This window comes from Poecilia reticulata, chromosome 8 (assembly GCF_904066995.2).
Source record: "Poecilia reticulata chromosome 8, P_reticulata-male-v2, whole genome shotgun sequence".
In the NCBI taxonomy this organism is placed as follows: Eukaryota; Metazoa; Chordata; class Actinopteri; order Cyprinodontiformes; family Poeciliidae; genus Poecilia; species Poecilia reticulata.
Genome location: NC_088837.1, coordinates 5,040,493 through 5,054,192, shown reverse-complemented (window position 1 = coordinate 5,054,192; position 13,700 = coordinate 5,040,493). Strand labels below are relative to the sequence as shown.

At 43.4% G+C, this 13,700-nt stretch overlaps 1 protein-coding gene across 1 annotated transcript in view; it reads right to left on the bottom strand.

The window, feature by feature from the left end:
* Positions 1-103: 103 nt before the first annotated feature.
* prr36b (proline rich 36b) overlaps positions 104-13,700 on the bottom strand; it is a 34,167-nt gene continuing 20,570 nt past the window's right edge. The window contains exons 4-5 of the mRNA XM_081609669.1: positions 5,274-5,479; positions 104-5,039 (exon numbers count right to left, since the gene is read on the bottom strand). Coding sequence (XP_081465795.1) covers positions 1,804-5,039; positions 5,274-5,479 — 3,442 coding nt within the window. The 3' untranslated portion in view covers positions 104-1,803. The remainder of the gene's footprint in view (positions 5,040-5,273; positions 5,480-13,700) is intronic.

The following is a 13,700-nucleotide window of genomic DNA, read 5'->3' as shown; positions in this document are numbered from 1 at the left end:
GGAATCTCATTGCACAAACACCACTTTACAAACACACTGGAACACAAGGACACAAAGTTCAGGCATGCTGGGCCCATTGGGAAAGTAAGAAACAGGAACAAAATGCCTTGCAATGATGTTTTAATGGAATTTTGAAAGATAACCTAGTGTCGAACCATTCAGTTCTGAACATGTCTACTGTTGAACTGTTTCAAACTTCAGGTATTACAGAGTGTTTTTTGTTAGTTAAACATGCAATATATTGTTGAAATAGTAAACCAAAAGCTTGCTATGAAAACGCTCGAGTATAAAGCTAAACTGTGGTAGCCATGTAGGGTTTTATTAAATAATGCGCTACTCGTTATCCTCTTAAGACACAAAATGATGAGCTAACAAAAGGCCTGAAGAAAACCTGAAGCAGATACTGGAAGTGACTGCACCTTAACAACCTATGCAAATACAATAAGCATAGAACCTCTTGAAGCACACGTATACGACGCCACCGACTGCAATCTAACTAGGGCTGTCCCAAATACAGTTTTTGAGGCTTCAAACCTTTATTGAAAATGATCTGGAGTCAGTGGTGGTTCTTGATATGGAGCGATGTGGCTCTTCACCCAGGGCAGCATTTACCAATCAGAAAAACATGTTCCAAGAGAGTTTTCTATTGCTTTGTGCGACATCCAGGCAGTGAATTACAGAAATGGGTATCTGATTATTACCAATCTGGAACTAAATTAAGGATCATTTCACAATTCTTAAAAGAACGTATAATTCCTTTAATTAGCTCAAGGTAAAAATGATCAAACCTGAACTCAATTATTCTGTTGCTTTAGTACAGATTAGATCAACATTTCAGAACCTTTGATGCAGAGAATCTTCTCTCTCACCAGAGCGCATTAGTTGTGGTACGATACAGAGGAAAGAGGCTTGCCCCGGGTACCATTCATCCAAGAACCGCCACTGTCTGGATGCACTTATGAAAGCTTGAATTAGCAACTCACATCAACACTTGCAAGCATAAATAGCGTGATCTCAGCTTTAGTGGTATAGTACATGAAGGAAAACATAGAATCCACGTATTTAAGTCCAAATTTGGACATCAGTAATGGCGGCAAAACAACAAAGCATTTGGGTCAGCCCTAACTCTAATCCTCCCACACCTACCTCATTACAACTGTAAAGGCAAAACCAGCAGTGTTAATACCTAACCTTTATTATTAATATAGCTAAAAGTCTTGGAACAAGAACAGAAAGTTTTCAAAAGGAATATGTGACTATCGCTATAGTGCAGAACACAAAGTGTGCACACAGGGTAGGGAGGGCCAGGTTTAACAAAAAAAATAACAACAAGGAAACAAAACAAGTAAATACAAAAAAAATCATTGACATTTGTTCGGTAAAAACAGTAGGATAAATACACAAAGAGTCCATATCCTTTCATCTGTGTTTTTTTTACTCCTCTTTCTCAGTTTACAGGCCCAGTCACAATGGACCAATCAGTCAATACCCTGCAAGGGGCAACAGAATATGCAGTGTTACTTAAAAAGAACATTCGACTAGAAAAGGTAGTAGCTATGGTACATTACGGAGTTTTAGCCATACGCTCAGAACATGGACCGGAACGGTAAGAGGGAGGCTTCATTTAAAAATCGCTACAGTCATTTTTTTCCGTCTCCTTCAATCATTTCTCAAAAATTGTTTTCTACAATCGTGGTCTCCTTTTTTTCTGCTAAGACGTCTAACCAGAGAAGAACAAATAACGTAAGGGGAAAACGGGTAGGGTTGCAGGAAAAAGGTGCATTCCAGGGTTGATAGGGGGTCTTATACGTTACCTTCCAGAAAACTATCAGTCTTATCACATATGGTGGAGAAGTACGGTGTCAGGTTGTCGGAGTCTCCACATTCCTGGTCCACCAGGTCGTCGCTGCCCTCCAGTGGATTCGTCTTCTCCCGATGATCTGCAGCGTTTCCACCGAGCAGGAAGTGGTGGTGCTCATCCAGACTGGGAAAGTCGTCTTCCTGGTGACCCAAAGGGATCAGGTCCACGGGGTTGCCGAGCAGGTCCTCGGCCAGGGCCGCAGCAGCAGATGAAGGCAGGGTCAGCTCCTTGATGAGGGAGGGGTCCTTGGCCTCCTCCGGAAGCTGCTCCTCATTCTCAAGGGAGAAGATACCAGGGCTCTTTCCGCAGCTTTCTGCCATTGAGTGGGCATTGGAGTTGGACGTTGTGCAGTCAAAGCCATAAGATGCCACAGAATTGGCTGACTGAGGAGTAGCTCCACCTCCGTCCTCTTCACCCTCTAAAATAGCTGGATCTCCTGTCTCTTCATCCTCCTCCAGAGCTGGCAAGCTACCGGTGGGAGGAGGGCTTTCCATTGCAGCCCTTTCATCTATCGTCATCGGAGCCTCTGGGTCGTTAATCTGTATCTCCCCCTCCGTGTCACTGGCTTCATCGCCGGAGGTAGACGGGGATGAAGGGACTGACGCAGGAGCTGTTGGGGGTCCGGTTCCAAGCACCTCATCGGCAGGAAGAGTCTCAGCCTCTTCCTCCTCTCCATCACCTTTCTCCAAGTGAATGCCTAGATCCTGGTCCACGTCGGGCTGAAGTGACGCCGGTACCGGGGTTTGCTGTTTATCAGAGCGGGACTCTACTCCAGAGCTGCTGTCGTAGTCACGGAGGTCCTCAGGAGTGCTTGTCTCGCTGCCGCTGTGAGCGGGCGGGGCGGTCCCAGTCGGAGTGTCGGCCTGGGACATGCCTACAGTCGGAGAGGTGAATAGGTCACGATGGTGCTGGGGTATCTGCTCTGTCTGCAGGGGGAATGACGGGGCGCTACCGTCAACACACGCCTGGGCAGGAGACTGGGTTGGCGTCTCGGATTCGGCTGCGTCGTGGTCTGACACGGGGCTGGGAGAGGACACAGCAAGGTGGGACACTGGTTGAGTCCAGGTATCTGAGAAGGGGTTTGTCTGACCCCAGGAGGCTGCAGGTGCAGCACCTGACAACAGACCAGAGTGGGTCAAGTTATCCAAGTGCTCTTCCTCGTTAAAGTCATCATCAACATTCCCACCACTCTCCGTCACGCCTTCGCTGTGCATTTCCACATCTTCGTCCTCCTCCTCGTCTTGTTTGTGCTCCTGGAACACTCTGTGATGCTCCTCAGCTTGCTCAGAGCTCAAGTCCATATCGTCCACCCGCTCGTCGTCTTCATCCTCCTCTTCTTCATTGGCAAGAGTTTCAACATTGGGAGAACCCATGAGATTACCGTCTCCTTCGGAGCCTCTGAGGCTGGAGTCGATCAAGGCGTCTGAGCTCTGGGTGCCCTCCAAGATAGCGGTGTGCTGAGTGCTGCTGAGGTCGGACACCCCCTGCTGCCGGCTGCTGGTGCAGCTGCTCATGTCCTCGGAGTCCATCCCAGAGAGCAGGTCATCGCCATGCCAACCTCCGAATGCTGACGACCGTGCCTGGAACTCATCCGAATGTTGAGAGGTACTCATGTCAGTGACCAAGGATGAAAGCTGGTGGCCTAGTCTCCTCTCTTCCTCATATTCCTCCTCATCATCATCATCCTCATTGATCTCCTCATCAGCCTTTTCCACCTCCTCTTTCTGTTCATGAGAAGATACAAGGTCCTTGTGAATAAAATCACCTGAAGGCAAAGCACCAAAATTGTGAGGTTGTCCAACAGCTGAAAGAGACCCTGGAGCTGTGGAGGTAGAGAGAAACAGGGCTTCCTCATCTACTTCCTCCTCCTCATCATCTTTCTCATCATCTTCTACCCCTTGAATTTCGTATCCTTTTACATTGTACTCCTCTGCTTGGAATGTCATCACATTAAGCAACGTGTGGGGTGCCAGACCAGTAGGAGACTGGTTCCTGTTCCAGGAATCAGATGGAGCATCAAAGTCCAAAAGAGAGGAAGCATTCTGTGATTTTTTAACAGGCGAGGCAGGGACTGGCGGGGAGCAAGGGGGAGACATGACAGTTGTTCCTAAGGAGGGAACCGAACTGTTGTCTTCGAATTTATAAGTGGTCATCTGAGGTGACATCCGGACACCGATGGTTGCTTCACTTCCTTGCTCAGGGGTTTGCTCTTGAAGTTCAGGTGTTGGTTCCCGCACAGGCTCAGGTGTTGGTTCTCGCAAGGGCTCAGGTGATGGATCCCGCACCTGAGCAGGCTCTGGCGTTGGTTCCCGCACAGGCTCTGGTGTTGGTTGTCGCATCTGAATGGGCTCGGGTGTTGGTTCCCGTTGTTGAATGGGCTCAGGTGTTGGTTGCCGTATCTGAACGGGTTCTGGTGTTGGTTCCCTTTGCTGAACGGGTTCTGGTGTTGGTTCCCGTTGCTGAACGGGTTCTGGTGTTGGTTCCCGTTGCTGAACGGGTTCTGGTGTTGGTTCCCGTTGCTGAACGGGTTCTGGTGTTGGTTCCCGTTGCTGAACGGGTTCTGGTGTTGGTTTCCGTTGCTGAACGGGTTCTGGTGTTGGTTCCCGTTGCTGAACGGGTTCTGGTGTTGGTTTCCGCACAGGTTCAGGAGTTGGTTCCCGCATCCGCACAGGCTCTGGAGATGGTTCCCGTACAGGCTCTGGTCTTTTCTCGTCCTCTGCTTTAATAGTGGGCTCAGATGACTCCAAATCATCTTCTGCAGGAGGCTCAGACTCCTCTGGGTTTGCGAAGACAGAGGCTGCAGTAGCGATGGTTGCAGCAGCAGCAACTACTGCAGCAATTTCTTTTCCTCGCTCAATCATTGTTGCAACTTTAGGACCACGTTTGACAGGAGTAGGAGTGGTGCTTCCCACAGTCTTCTTGGGACTGGGGGCCTTATTTGTAGCCGTTTTGGTGCTTGGAGTCTTGGAGACATCCTTGGAAGGTGTGGACTTACCCTCTTGTGGCTTGGAGCGGTTTGGTGTCTTTGTTTCAACAGCTTTATTTGTGGGAGGCTTTTTGGAGGCAACATCTGATTTTGTCTTGGGGGCCTCGGGTTTAGCAGGCTTCTTTGCAGGAGGGCGAGTGAGAGGGGACTCTGCAGATTTCTTGGCTACTGGAGGGGATGGTTTGGTCACATCTGGAAAAGACAACACAAATAGGAATTACACAATGAGTAGGGTGAAAGGGTGAATATTTTGATCAGAACCACAGGATGTTATACTTTTTTCTATTAACCACTATATGGTTAAAGTTTGCACTCTGGAATTTATTTATTACATATTATGTATTATACCTTTTATGTTAGAGCAAAAATAATTAATACATTTAATGTTTACGAATGAGTCAAATAACCAAAAATAGTTTTTGTGACCTTTTTTCATAGGGGTTGCATTTCTTGACTGTGATGCAGGAGGTTTGCCACCAGAGGGTGTAGTGGTGGTTGATTTGGGAGTAGCAGGCTTGGCGGAGGCGGGGGCAGTTTTAGGAGTGGCAGGTTTGGATGTAGCTGTTGAGTTCTTGGGCGTGTTGGCTAACTGAGAGGATCCGGTAGCTGGTCGAGATGAAGCTGCTGTGGGCCTGAGGAAACACACAGAAGACCATTTGACATCTTTGCATAAAAATCATAGTTATTTCCACTTAGTTTCACTGATTAGATTTCCTTTTAGATCTTAACCTGTTGAACAACCCAGTCCTTCCTGTAAATGTCTAAAGTACTGTGAACAGTTTGGTTCTACAACCTCCCATATCTTTGACCTCGTTTCAACTATCTTGGTAATTCACCAGTACAAGTTTTTATACTGAAGTCAAGCCATGCTTGCAATAAAATAAAAATTATTTAAGTAAAAAGCATAATTTTATCATGCTTTTTACTTCCGTTAGTCATCTTCTATGCAAACGGTTCTTCATTAAATAGAAGAAAGGCTACTAAAGTTTGATAAATCATTTGAAGGAAAATGAAACTGCACATTAGGAGGGCCTGCATCTAAAGATAATCTGCCATTAAAGCACTGATTTAGAGCCTGGTAAGACCCAGCTGAGTCTTCTTGAGCCCCATTACACACTCTCATGAGAGATAGAGAAAAGCTATATGAAAGATGAATCACAACAGACTCTAGAGACGCAGCCAACCCCACAGCAATTCTGTTCTTCTGCTCAGTCGGCAGTCCTCCCTCCCTCCCCACAAGGGGGAATGACTCTTGGGGCGCCATGCGTCAGCCACCCTGCTCCAGCCGTCCTGGCCTAGTAGAAACTGACTTGAACGTCAACTTCTGAGCAAAGTAACCTACATATAGTAGTCCTGACAAGGCTGTGGTGTGCCATCTCCTGGGTCCACACTGCACTTACTGCCCGTTTCTAAATAAAGAAGCGAGTTCGCGCTGGCAGAAAGAGAACAAGCGACAGGAGGAAGGTAGGGAGAAGATGGCTGGGACTACGTTAATTTTTAATACTAAAAGGAGAACAAAAATAACCTTTTCAAGTCCTCCCAGTTACACTAGCACTACTCTAAAAGCAAAGCTATTGGGTTCTCCTCACATCCAGGCAAAAGCAATGGAATGCATCTAAGACCAAACAAACAGGTGACAGGAGGCAGCTGACTGCAGTTTTCTGGCCAATAATCGTTAAAAAGCCTGACCTGCCAATTCCAATTTTGGTCAATACAATTTTTTGTCTGAAACGTCTCTGAACGCAGCCAGTCCTCCGACATGGCAGAGCAAAAGGAGACAGTGATTTTTATACAAGATCAGTGGATAAAATCCGTTTCAGTTGCCGATCTCCCAGAATTAAGGAAATTGGTTTCGATTTATCAGTACACCCAATTTCACTTCACTGCCCCCTAATATCATTTCTTACTGACCAAGATCAGAAAGCTCAGCGAGAGAGTGAAGGGGACACTAATGACCTAAAAGATAAGAATTAAGAGTAAAATGTGGGTTAATCCCAATATTGCAAATAGTCATGTTTTCCTCAAAGGCTTGATACATTCACAGTATTCATTCATTGTACATCACAACTCAGGACGTGAACCTGTAAGTGTTTGCAGAATACTTGACACTGTGGGACAGAAGTGGCCCTTAAACATGCAACCAGAGCTAAATGGTTTTCCTAAAAATTTATTTCTGAGAGTAGTAATATGAAGGCCTCTTGGTTCTATGAACAGCCCAATCAAAGTCCAGACAGAGGATCTTTATTCAGCTTCAGTTGTTTTTGTGCCACTAGAATTACAAAGTTAAAAATCCTAAGTTACAAGGTTAGAAGAATGAGGACAATAAGAAGATAAAAACCGGCATCATAAGAGATGAAGGATGCTAATTGGATATTCAGGAAGAGCGATCATAATAATCTGTGTGATGAAGGGAATACAGATTATCCAGACAGGCAGGGTGACTATAACAAGCTCTGTAATTAACATGATCACTGAGAGTAAACGGCAAGAGAAGGACACTCTTTCCTTTGGATCGTGCAAAACAAATTGACATGTAGCTCTATCTTTAACTATTACCAGTGTTTGTACAACTGAAATAACCAACTAGAAAGCAAGATGAAAAAACTGAGCAAATTACAGTGAAAACAGTCCAGTTAAAAGCACTGGGATTGTGTATTCTGAACCTTGCACCAGGTTATCTGATGAGGAGGTGAGCGATCACGCAAACACCCAGCTAATGGTTCAATGTCACGGACACGGCCTCATCTTCATAGGGATATCTTCAGGTCAGGTTACACCATCTGTTGTTTACACCACAAGTCCTCCACCTTTTGCTCTTGCTGCTCTTTCTGGCTAACTGGCTTTGTGGTGTGAATGCCTGATAGACTGGAGTTAGAGACCGTTATGTGCTCCTGCAGTCACACCTTGAAAAAAGGTTATGTTCGTTTCCCTGAATATGTTATTTTCCAATAAACATTGTTTGGAAAACTTCTTCCCCATGTCAGTGAATAAATTATGGAAATGTTTATTTGTTTTTGTTGTTTTTTGGGGGGAGGGTCTTTTTCTAAGCCCTATTTGGACTTTTAAAGGTCATTTAGCACTTTCTGGTTTCATGACCAGAAAGTGCTAAATGAGGCTAATTATTAGGAACGGATGTGTAAACTTTGCTTTCAGTTAGCAATTAAATGTACACAAATTGCAAGCATGACAAAAAAAGTGCTAAATCTCTCTGGACAGAGGTAGCCGTTTTGAATTAAACAGAAAATTAACCGCAGGTGCAGAAGAACGAAGATGTAACATAGTAATGCTCTGCTAACGGAAGCAGTTAAGGACGCCGTCATCTGTGGATAAATGTTTAAAGTGTATTCAGCAATGGGAACCGTCAGGACGCTAATAAAAAGAAAGCACAATTCATAGCAACAGTCTTTTGTGTAGCACTGGCTGCATCTCCTATAGAGAAGTCAGTTTGGATGTGTTGTCAGAGCTAAGAGTGCTAGTAGAAAACCCTAAATCGTACAAAGATATTTATGTTATGATGACACTTCTGCAACCATATGCAGCTCCTGTAAACCTATAATCTCATTACATTACCTTCAATCAGTTATTTCCTAATGACTCCTGAATTGGCCACAGATTGTTGCAGACTGACATCTTGTGTAATCTGAGATTAGAAGCAGTTCACCGCAACTGCTATAAAGAGCCCAAATACAGTGATGCTTCGCTCTATAATTAAGTTCACCGTCAGCTGAGTGACTGACAAGCACCCAAGACAACATTGTTTAAATTATGGACCTGGTTTTACCTCAGAGGGAAATCTGTCTTCATTGTTTCCATCTTACCGCAGACCTTCCATAGAGGCGCACCATAAATTGAGGTTAAAGCTAATTTTGAACACAACACCCAGAAAGGCACTGGAGCTGAAAAATCATGTATTACTCAGTCAGCTAGTTGCTCCCGGCCCACTGATGCACACAGCAGAACGCTGAAAGTTCGCCTTGTTCGCCTCAGGATCCCTGACGACATTTTAGCTTAATGCAGATCTGCATGCACGCTTTCAAAGAGCTGCATACATACCGCTGACTTTGAACTCGGCTGCCTGCTGGGGATCCTGTGTTGCCACAAAATGAGACTAAGGCAAATGAGTATGTAAAAGAAAACTAAGACTTAAGGCAGCTCCTTGCAGCAGAGACAACTATAGCAACGGCAATATATTAATTAAACTGTCTAAATAATGTTTAGTACCATAATAGCGGCTTTGTCTTCATTTTGGCTTTAAATTGGATCATAGAATAAAACTTTACCTGAAGTTAAATATCAGTAGAATTAGACTTTAAATTAAACTAATAATGTTTCTTGGTTTAATTTATTTATAATAATGTTTTTTTCAGTAATTTTACAAAGAATATAGTAGAAATTATAAGAATGCCGTATAGAAGCTTTCGTACCGCTTGAACTCATTCACATTTGTGACATTATGGAATCAAACTTTAACATTGAATTTCATGAGAAATAAACTAAAAGGGATGCACAATTATAAAGTGGAAGATAATGGACAGAATAACTTTTTTTCACACCCTCCCACCCCTTAAAAAACATGGCTTTACTGTTTGCTGGTAGGAAAATGCTAAACTTTTCTCTCTGGTTATATATTTCTAGCAATTTGTGCACTACTAATTTGAAATCACTAGACAGATTTCAAACAGTGTTTATGTTTCCATACAGAACATTTAAAACCAGTCAGTGAATATCAATGCTATTTTGCACAGCTTGCAATCAAATACATTGCCAATGTAAGCAAAAATTTTAAATAAAAGGAAGTAAGGACAAAATGGAGACCATGACGCTCTCAATAAAATCTTTTGAAAAGTAAGATATCTTAGCTTATTTTTAAACCATCCACTGACTTTTAATAGAGCAAACATGTATGCTGTATGTTTCTATTCTTCTGAGAGACACTTCCACTTCAGTTATTAAAAATCTGTGGATTATTACAAACTGAGTTAAAATTGGTTTTAGTTCAGTTAGCAACTATGAAATTAGCAGAAATTAAATCTGGAACCAAATGTTAATCCCAAATAGAGCCCTTCCTCACTCACTCTGGATCATTTAAAATCAGTGTACTCACAGTTCGGAGTGGCTGTCCATGGCTTTTAAACCATAATGGAAAACAGTCTGAGATGAACACCCTTTTTGGTCAGATTTTACTGTTTTTCTAGACTCCGCTGTTGCGGTGCGCGGAGATCTGCGTCCCTAGGTTGCAGCGACGCTCCTACAGGTGAGAACCTACTTAGTGTCACCTTAAATTGGTATTCTTCCAGGATTACACAGTATTTAGCTCCATCCATCTTCAGATCAACTCTGATTGGCTTCTCTAAATGGTGCATTCACAATTAGGTGCATGTTAGTTTTTCTCGACAGCGTATTTTGGGTGTAGATCAGAGAGCACCTTTTGTCGCAGGTTAGCATTGCCGCCTACATGGCAAACTGTGGAGGGGACTTCTTCCAACTTTCTTTCGACAGGGACATTCTTGCCACCCTTCCAAGGGAGACAGGTTTATGGAGGACATGACTCAGCTGCTCTAGAGTCACCACGGGCCTCTTGGCTGCTTCATGTATTAGTTCTCTCCTTGCCCACGCTGTCAGTTTAGGTGGACGCCCATAGGCTGGTAGGTTTTCAGCTGTATCACGCTCTTTTACCATGTGACTTGTAAGGAAGTCGGTTATAATGGATCGTAATTACTGGTGTGAAAGTAAAAGGGGGCTGAATCGCTTAGTTGAGTTTAAATTGACAAATAAATTAGGAAAACTGTACATTAAAGTACATAATTTGTACATTTTAAACAGAAATATAAAAGCATATCTTATCTAGCGGTTCCTGTCCTAAATATCTCCGTTATGTCTGCGGTTCAAGTGAAACGCCCACATTGTTTTTGTCACAGCCAGAAGTGTGCCAATTCATTCCGACCTAATCCATTTAGTAATTGGCTCTGCGGCCGCATCCTGAAATAATCGCCCCGGAGCGAGACTGCGTCGCAGAGCTACTAGCCGCGCCCACGGTGGGACTGGAGATTTACTGCCTGTGCAACATGGCATCTGCTTGACGCTGGACTGCTGAACAAGGAGCCCTTCCTGCTGCTGCTGCTTACCGGGCACTCACCGATGTCAGAGCATTACATCAACTTAATTTGTTGAATCATGAGGGCAGCATTCAATCCACTCCAATAAAAATTTATCATCCCTCAGGGACCATCAGTGGAGAAAAAGAGCATGACTAATGTAGGAACATGGGCGGCGATGTTTGCACATTAAAGCCTGAATGCCCTGGTATCCTCTGCTCTGCAGCCGCTTTATCCTTACCTTCCTCTCTAAGCTGCTTTGAATCTTTAATTTTCCTTATTCTTTCTCCCTTCTACAGCTCCCTTCCTTTCATGCAACCATTTTGATTTCAATTTGCTCTGATGTATCCAAAGACAGATCTAAATGCCCATGTGCCGTGTGTCCAGAGAGCCAGCATGCCCGTTTGCCTTCCTCCCCCACCTTTGCCTTCCCATCATGCAGAGTATTACACTGGCAGATGAACTCATGCCCTGCATAGTAATTGGCTTCTATTCCACTAATGCAGGTGCACCACATATCCTGTCTACAGCGCCAAAGAACGGGAGAATCCTTTTGTAGCCTCTGTATTGTATGAGAACCCTTCAGTCTCTGTAAGCCAGGCAGGATTTATCCCTTCAGCTCAACATAAATACCAAAAAACCGACAGAAAGCAGTGAAGAAGTAATCGACACAAAAGGCTTCATGTACGAACATTGAGCTCTTATTCAAACGCAAGCCAGTAAATCTATTTAAGGCGTAAACTCGATTAAATTAAACAAAAACCTAAAAGATCAGCGAGTTGTTTTGAATCAGATTGGTTCCACTTATTGAACCTGTTTGAGCTAAGCACTTTTATCTGTTCGATAACAAGAACCTGCTTTGGGTTAAATTAAATCAGCTGCACTTTCAGAGGAAGACTTAGCAAACAGAAGCTCAGACTTCATCTTCAGTTGCCTGATAACGGCCATGAATTAACAACTGAGCGAGTTAGGGGAAAAAAAGGGAAAAATCTAATTAAAGCTGAAATTTATGGCCCTGTCAAAGCCCATGACAGGACACAAAAGCTGACGCGTGTCACGCCAAGAGTGCCTTCAAGGGTGTACAGGGCTGTTTGAGGAGGCCATCAGTAGTAGTTATGTCGCTTTCTTTGGGATGTAAGTCAGCAGCAAGAAAATCCTCCTCTAGGTCTAAATATACAGCCCATCCAAAAAGTATCCACAGCACTTCGCTTTTTCCACATTCTGTGTTACAACCTTATTTCAAACTGTATCAAATTAATCTCTTTCCAGAAAATTCTTCACAACTGCCCCATTATGACAATGTGGTGGGGGGGGAATACGTTTCTAAGGTTTTTGTAAAGTTATTAAAAACACAAAAACCCAAGAAATCACATTTACGCAAGTATTCATAGCCTTTGCATACATTGTGTTAAGCAAAGGCCAAGTGGAATCAGTATCAATAGCAAACTTCTGCAGAACTTAACATGGTAAACTAAATAAATCACTTGAATCACCTTTATATTGTACAAAAACAGTGTGTGTGTGTGTGTGTGTGTGCGTGTGAGGTTGACTTATATATACTATGTTTGCTTTGCATTTTTAGACAGTCTGCTTATTTTCAAGTCAGCAGCAACTGAATACTCCCCTCGGGTTGGGAGAATTCAGAAGGGTCAGTGTTGTTCCTCTGGAGCAGCTGATGTTGTTGATTAAATGGAGTCGTTTTATCTGTGTCACCGTTACGTTTGTTTGTTTGTTTTAATGAGGCAATCAGCAGAGTAGCAAATAGCATCATTTTTCTGTATTTATTTATTTGATTTCTCTTTGGGGGGGGGAAGTACATTAACAAGTCCGCTCCATTTTCAGCTGTTCAAGGCAGATTTGGTCTTAGTCTCAAACTTTACTAATCAGCATTTAAGCTACCCTAGTTTTCAAATGAGCAGACGATAATGGGACAAATACTGGAGGAACACAATAACCTTTTCAGCAGTGCGGAGTGAAATCATTGGGACAGTTTGTATGTGCTGCTCAGCTACGGTTCTGCGCTACGCAAGCGATTACCAACGTGACCTTGTATAATTCTGTTTAATGAGATGTTTGCACATCAACCATTGTATAAAGCAGTAATCTGAGTGTAATCTCCACAATCCAGCTGCTACACAGGGCACAAGGAGACGAGAGAGGAGGGGATGGGGGAAGGGATTTCAAACACCGGACTCACGGTGACAGGCTGCTTAGTGCGAGTTAGAGGAGGTGCCTGCAACAATAACACAAATAAAAAAAACACTTCCACATTTTCACTATAGGGTACTTCATTTCTACTTCATTGTTTTATGCCAATAACTTTTATTCTGCATTTGAAAAATCATGCTGGATGATTTCTGTTATGACTGCAGATTTACTTCTATCTGTTCTACTACATTAAACACCTCTGAAGATCTATCTAAAGTGTTTTATGGAGAAATTTAAACTTTTTCCATCTTACTACACTTTGGGTAATGGCTATGAAAAGCAGCTGAAGAGTTAAAGTGGGGTGTCTATTAGAGTACTTCTGAAATCTTTTTAAACTCATTGAGGACATTGAGTCCTCAGTGTCCTGGTGTGAATATAATTAAAGTGGACACGTTATTTGCTCACAGCTTTTGTCCGTTTTTGTAGAAATGCACAATGGCTTCTGAAATGTAACTTTCCGAAGCCGTATTAGTCGTGACCGATTACTTTCTGGGCACAAAGTCGGAAAACTCCAACTCTCTTTCTGAGCAGTTAACATACATACTAAAGA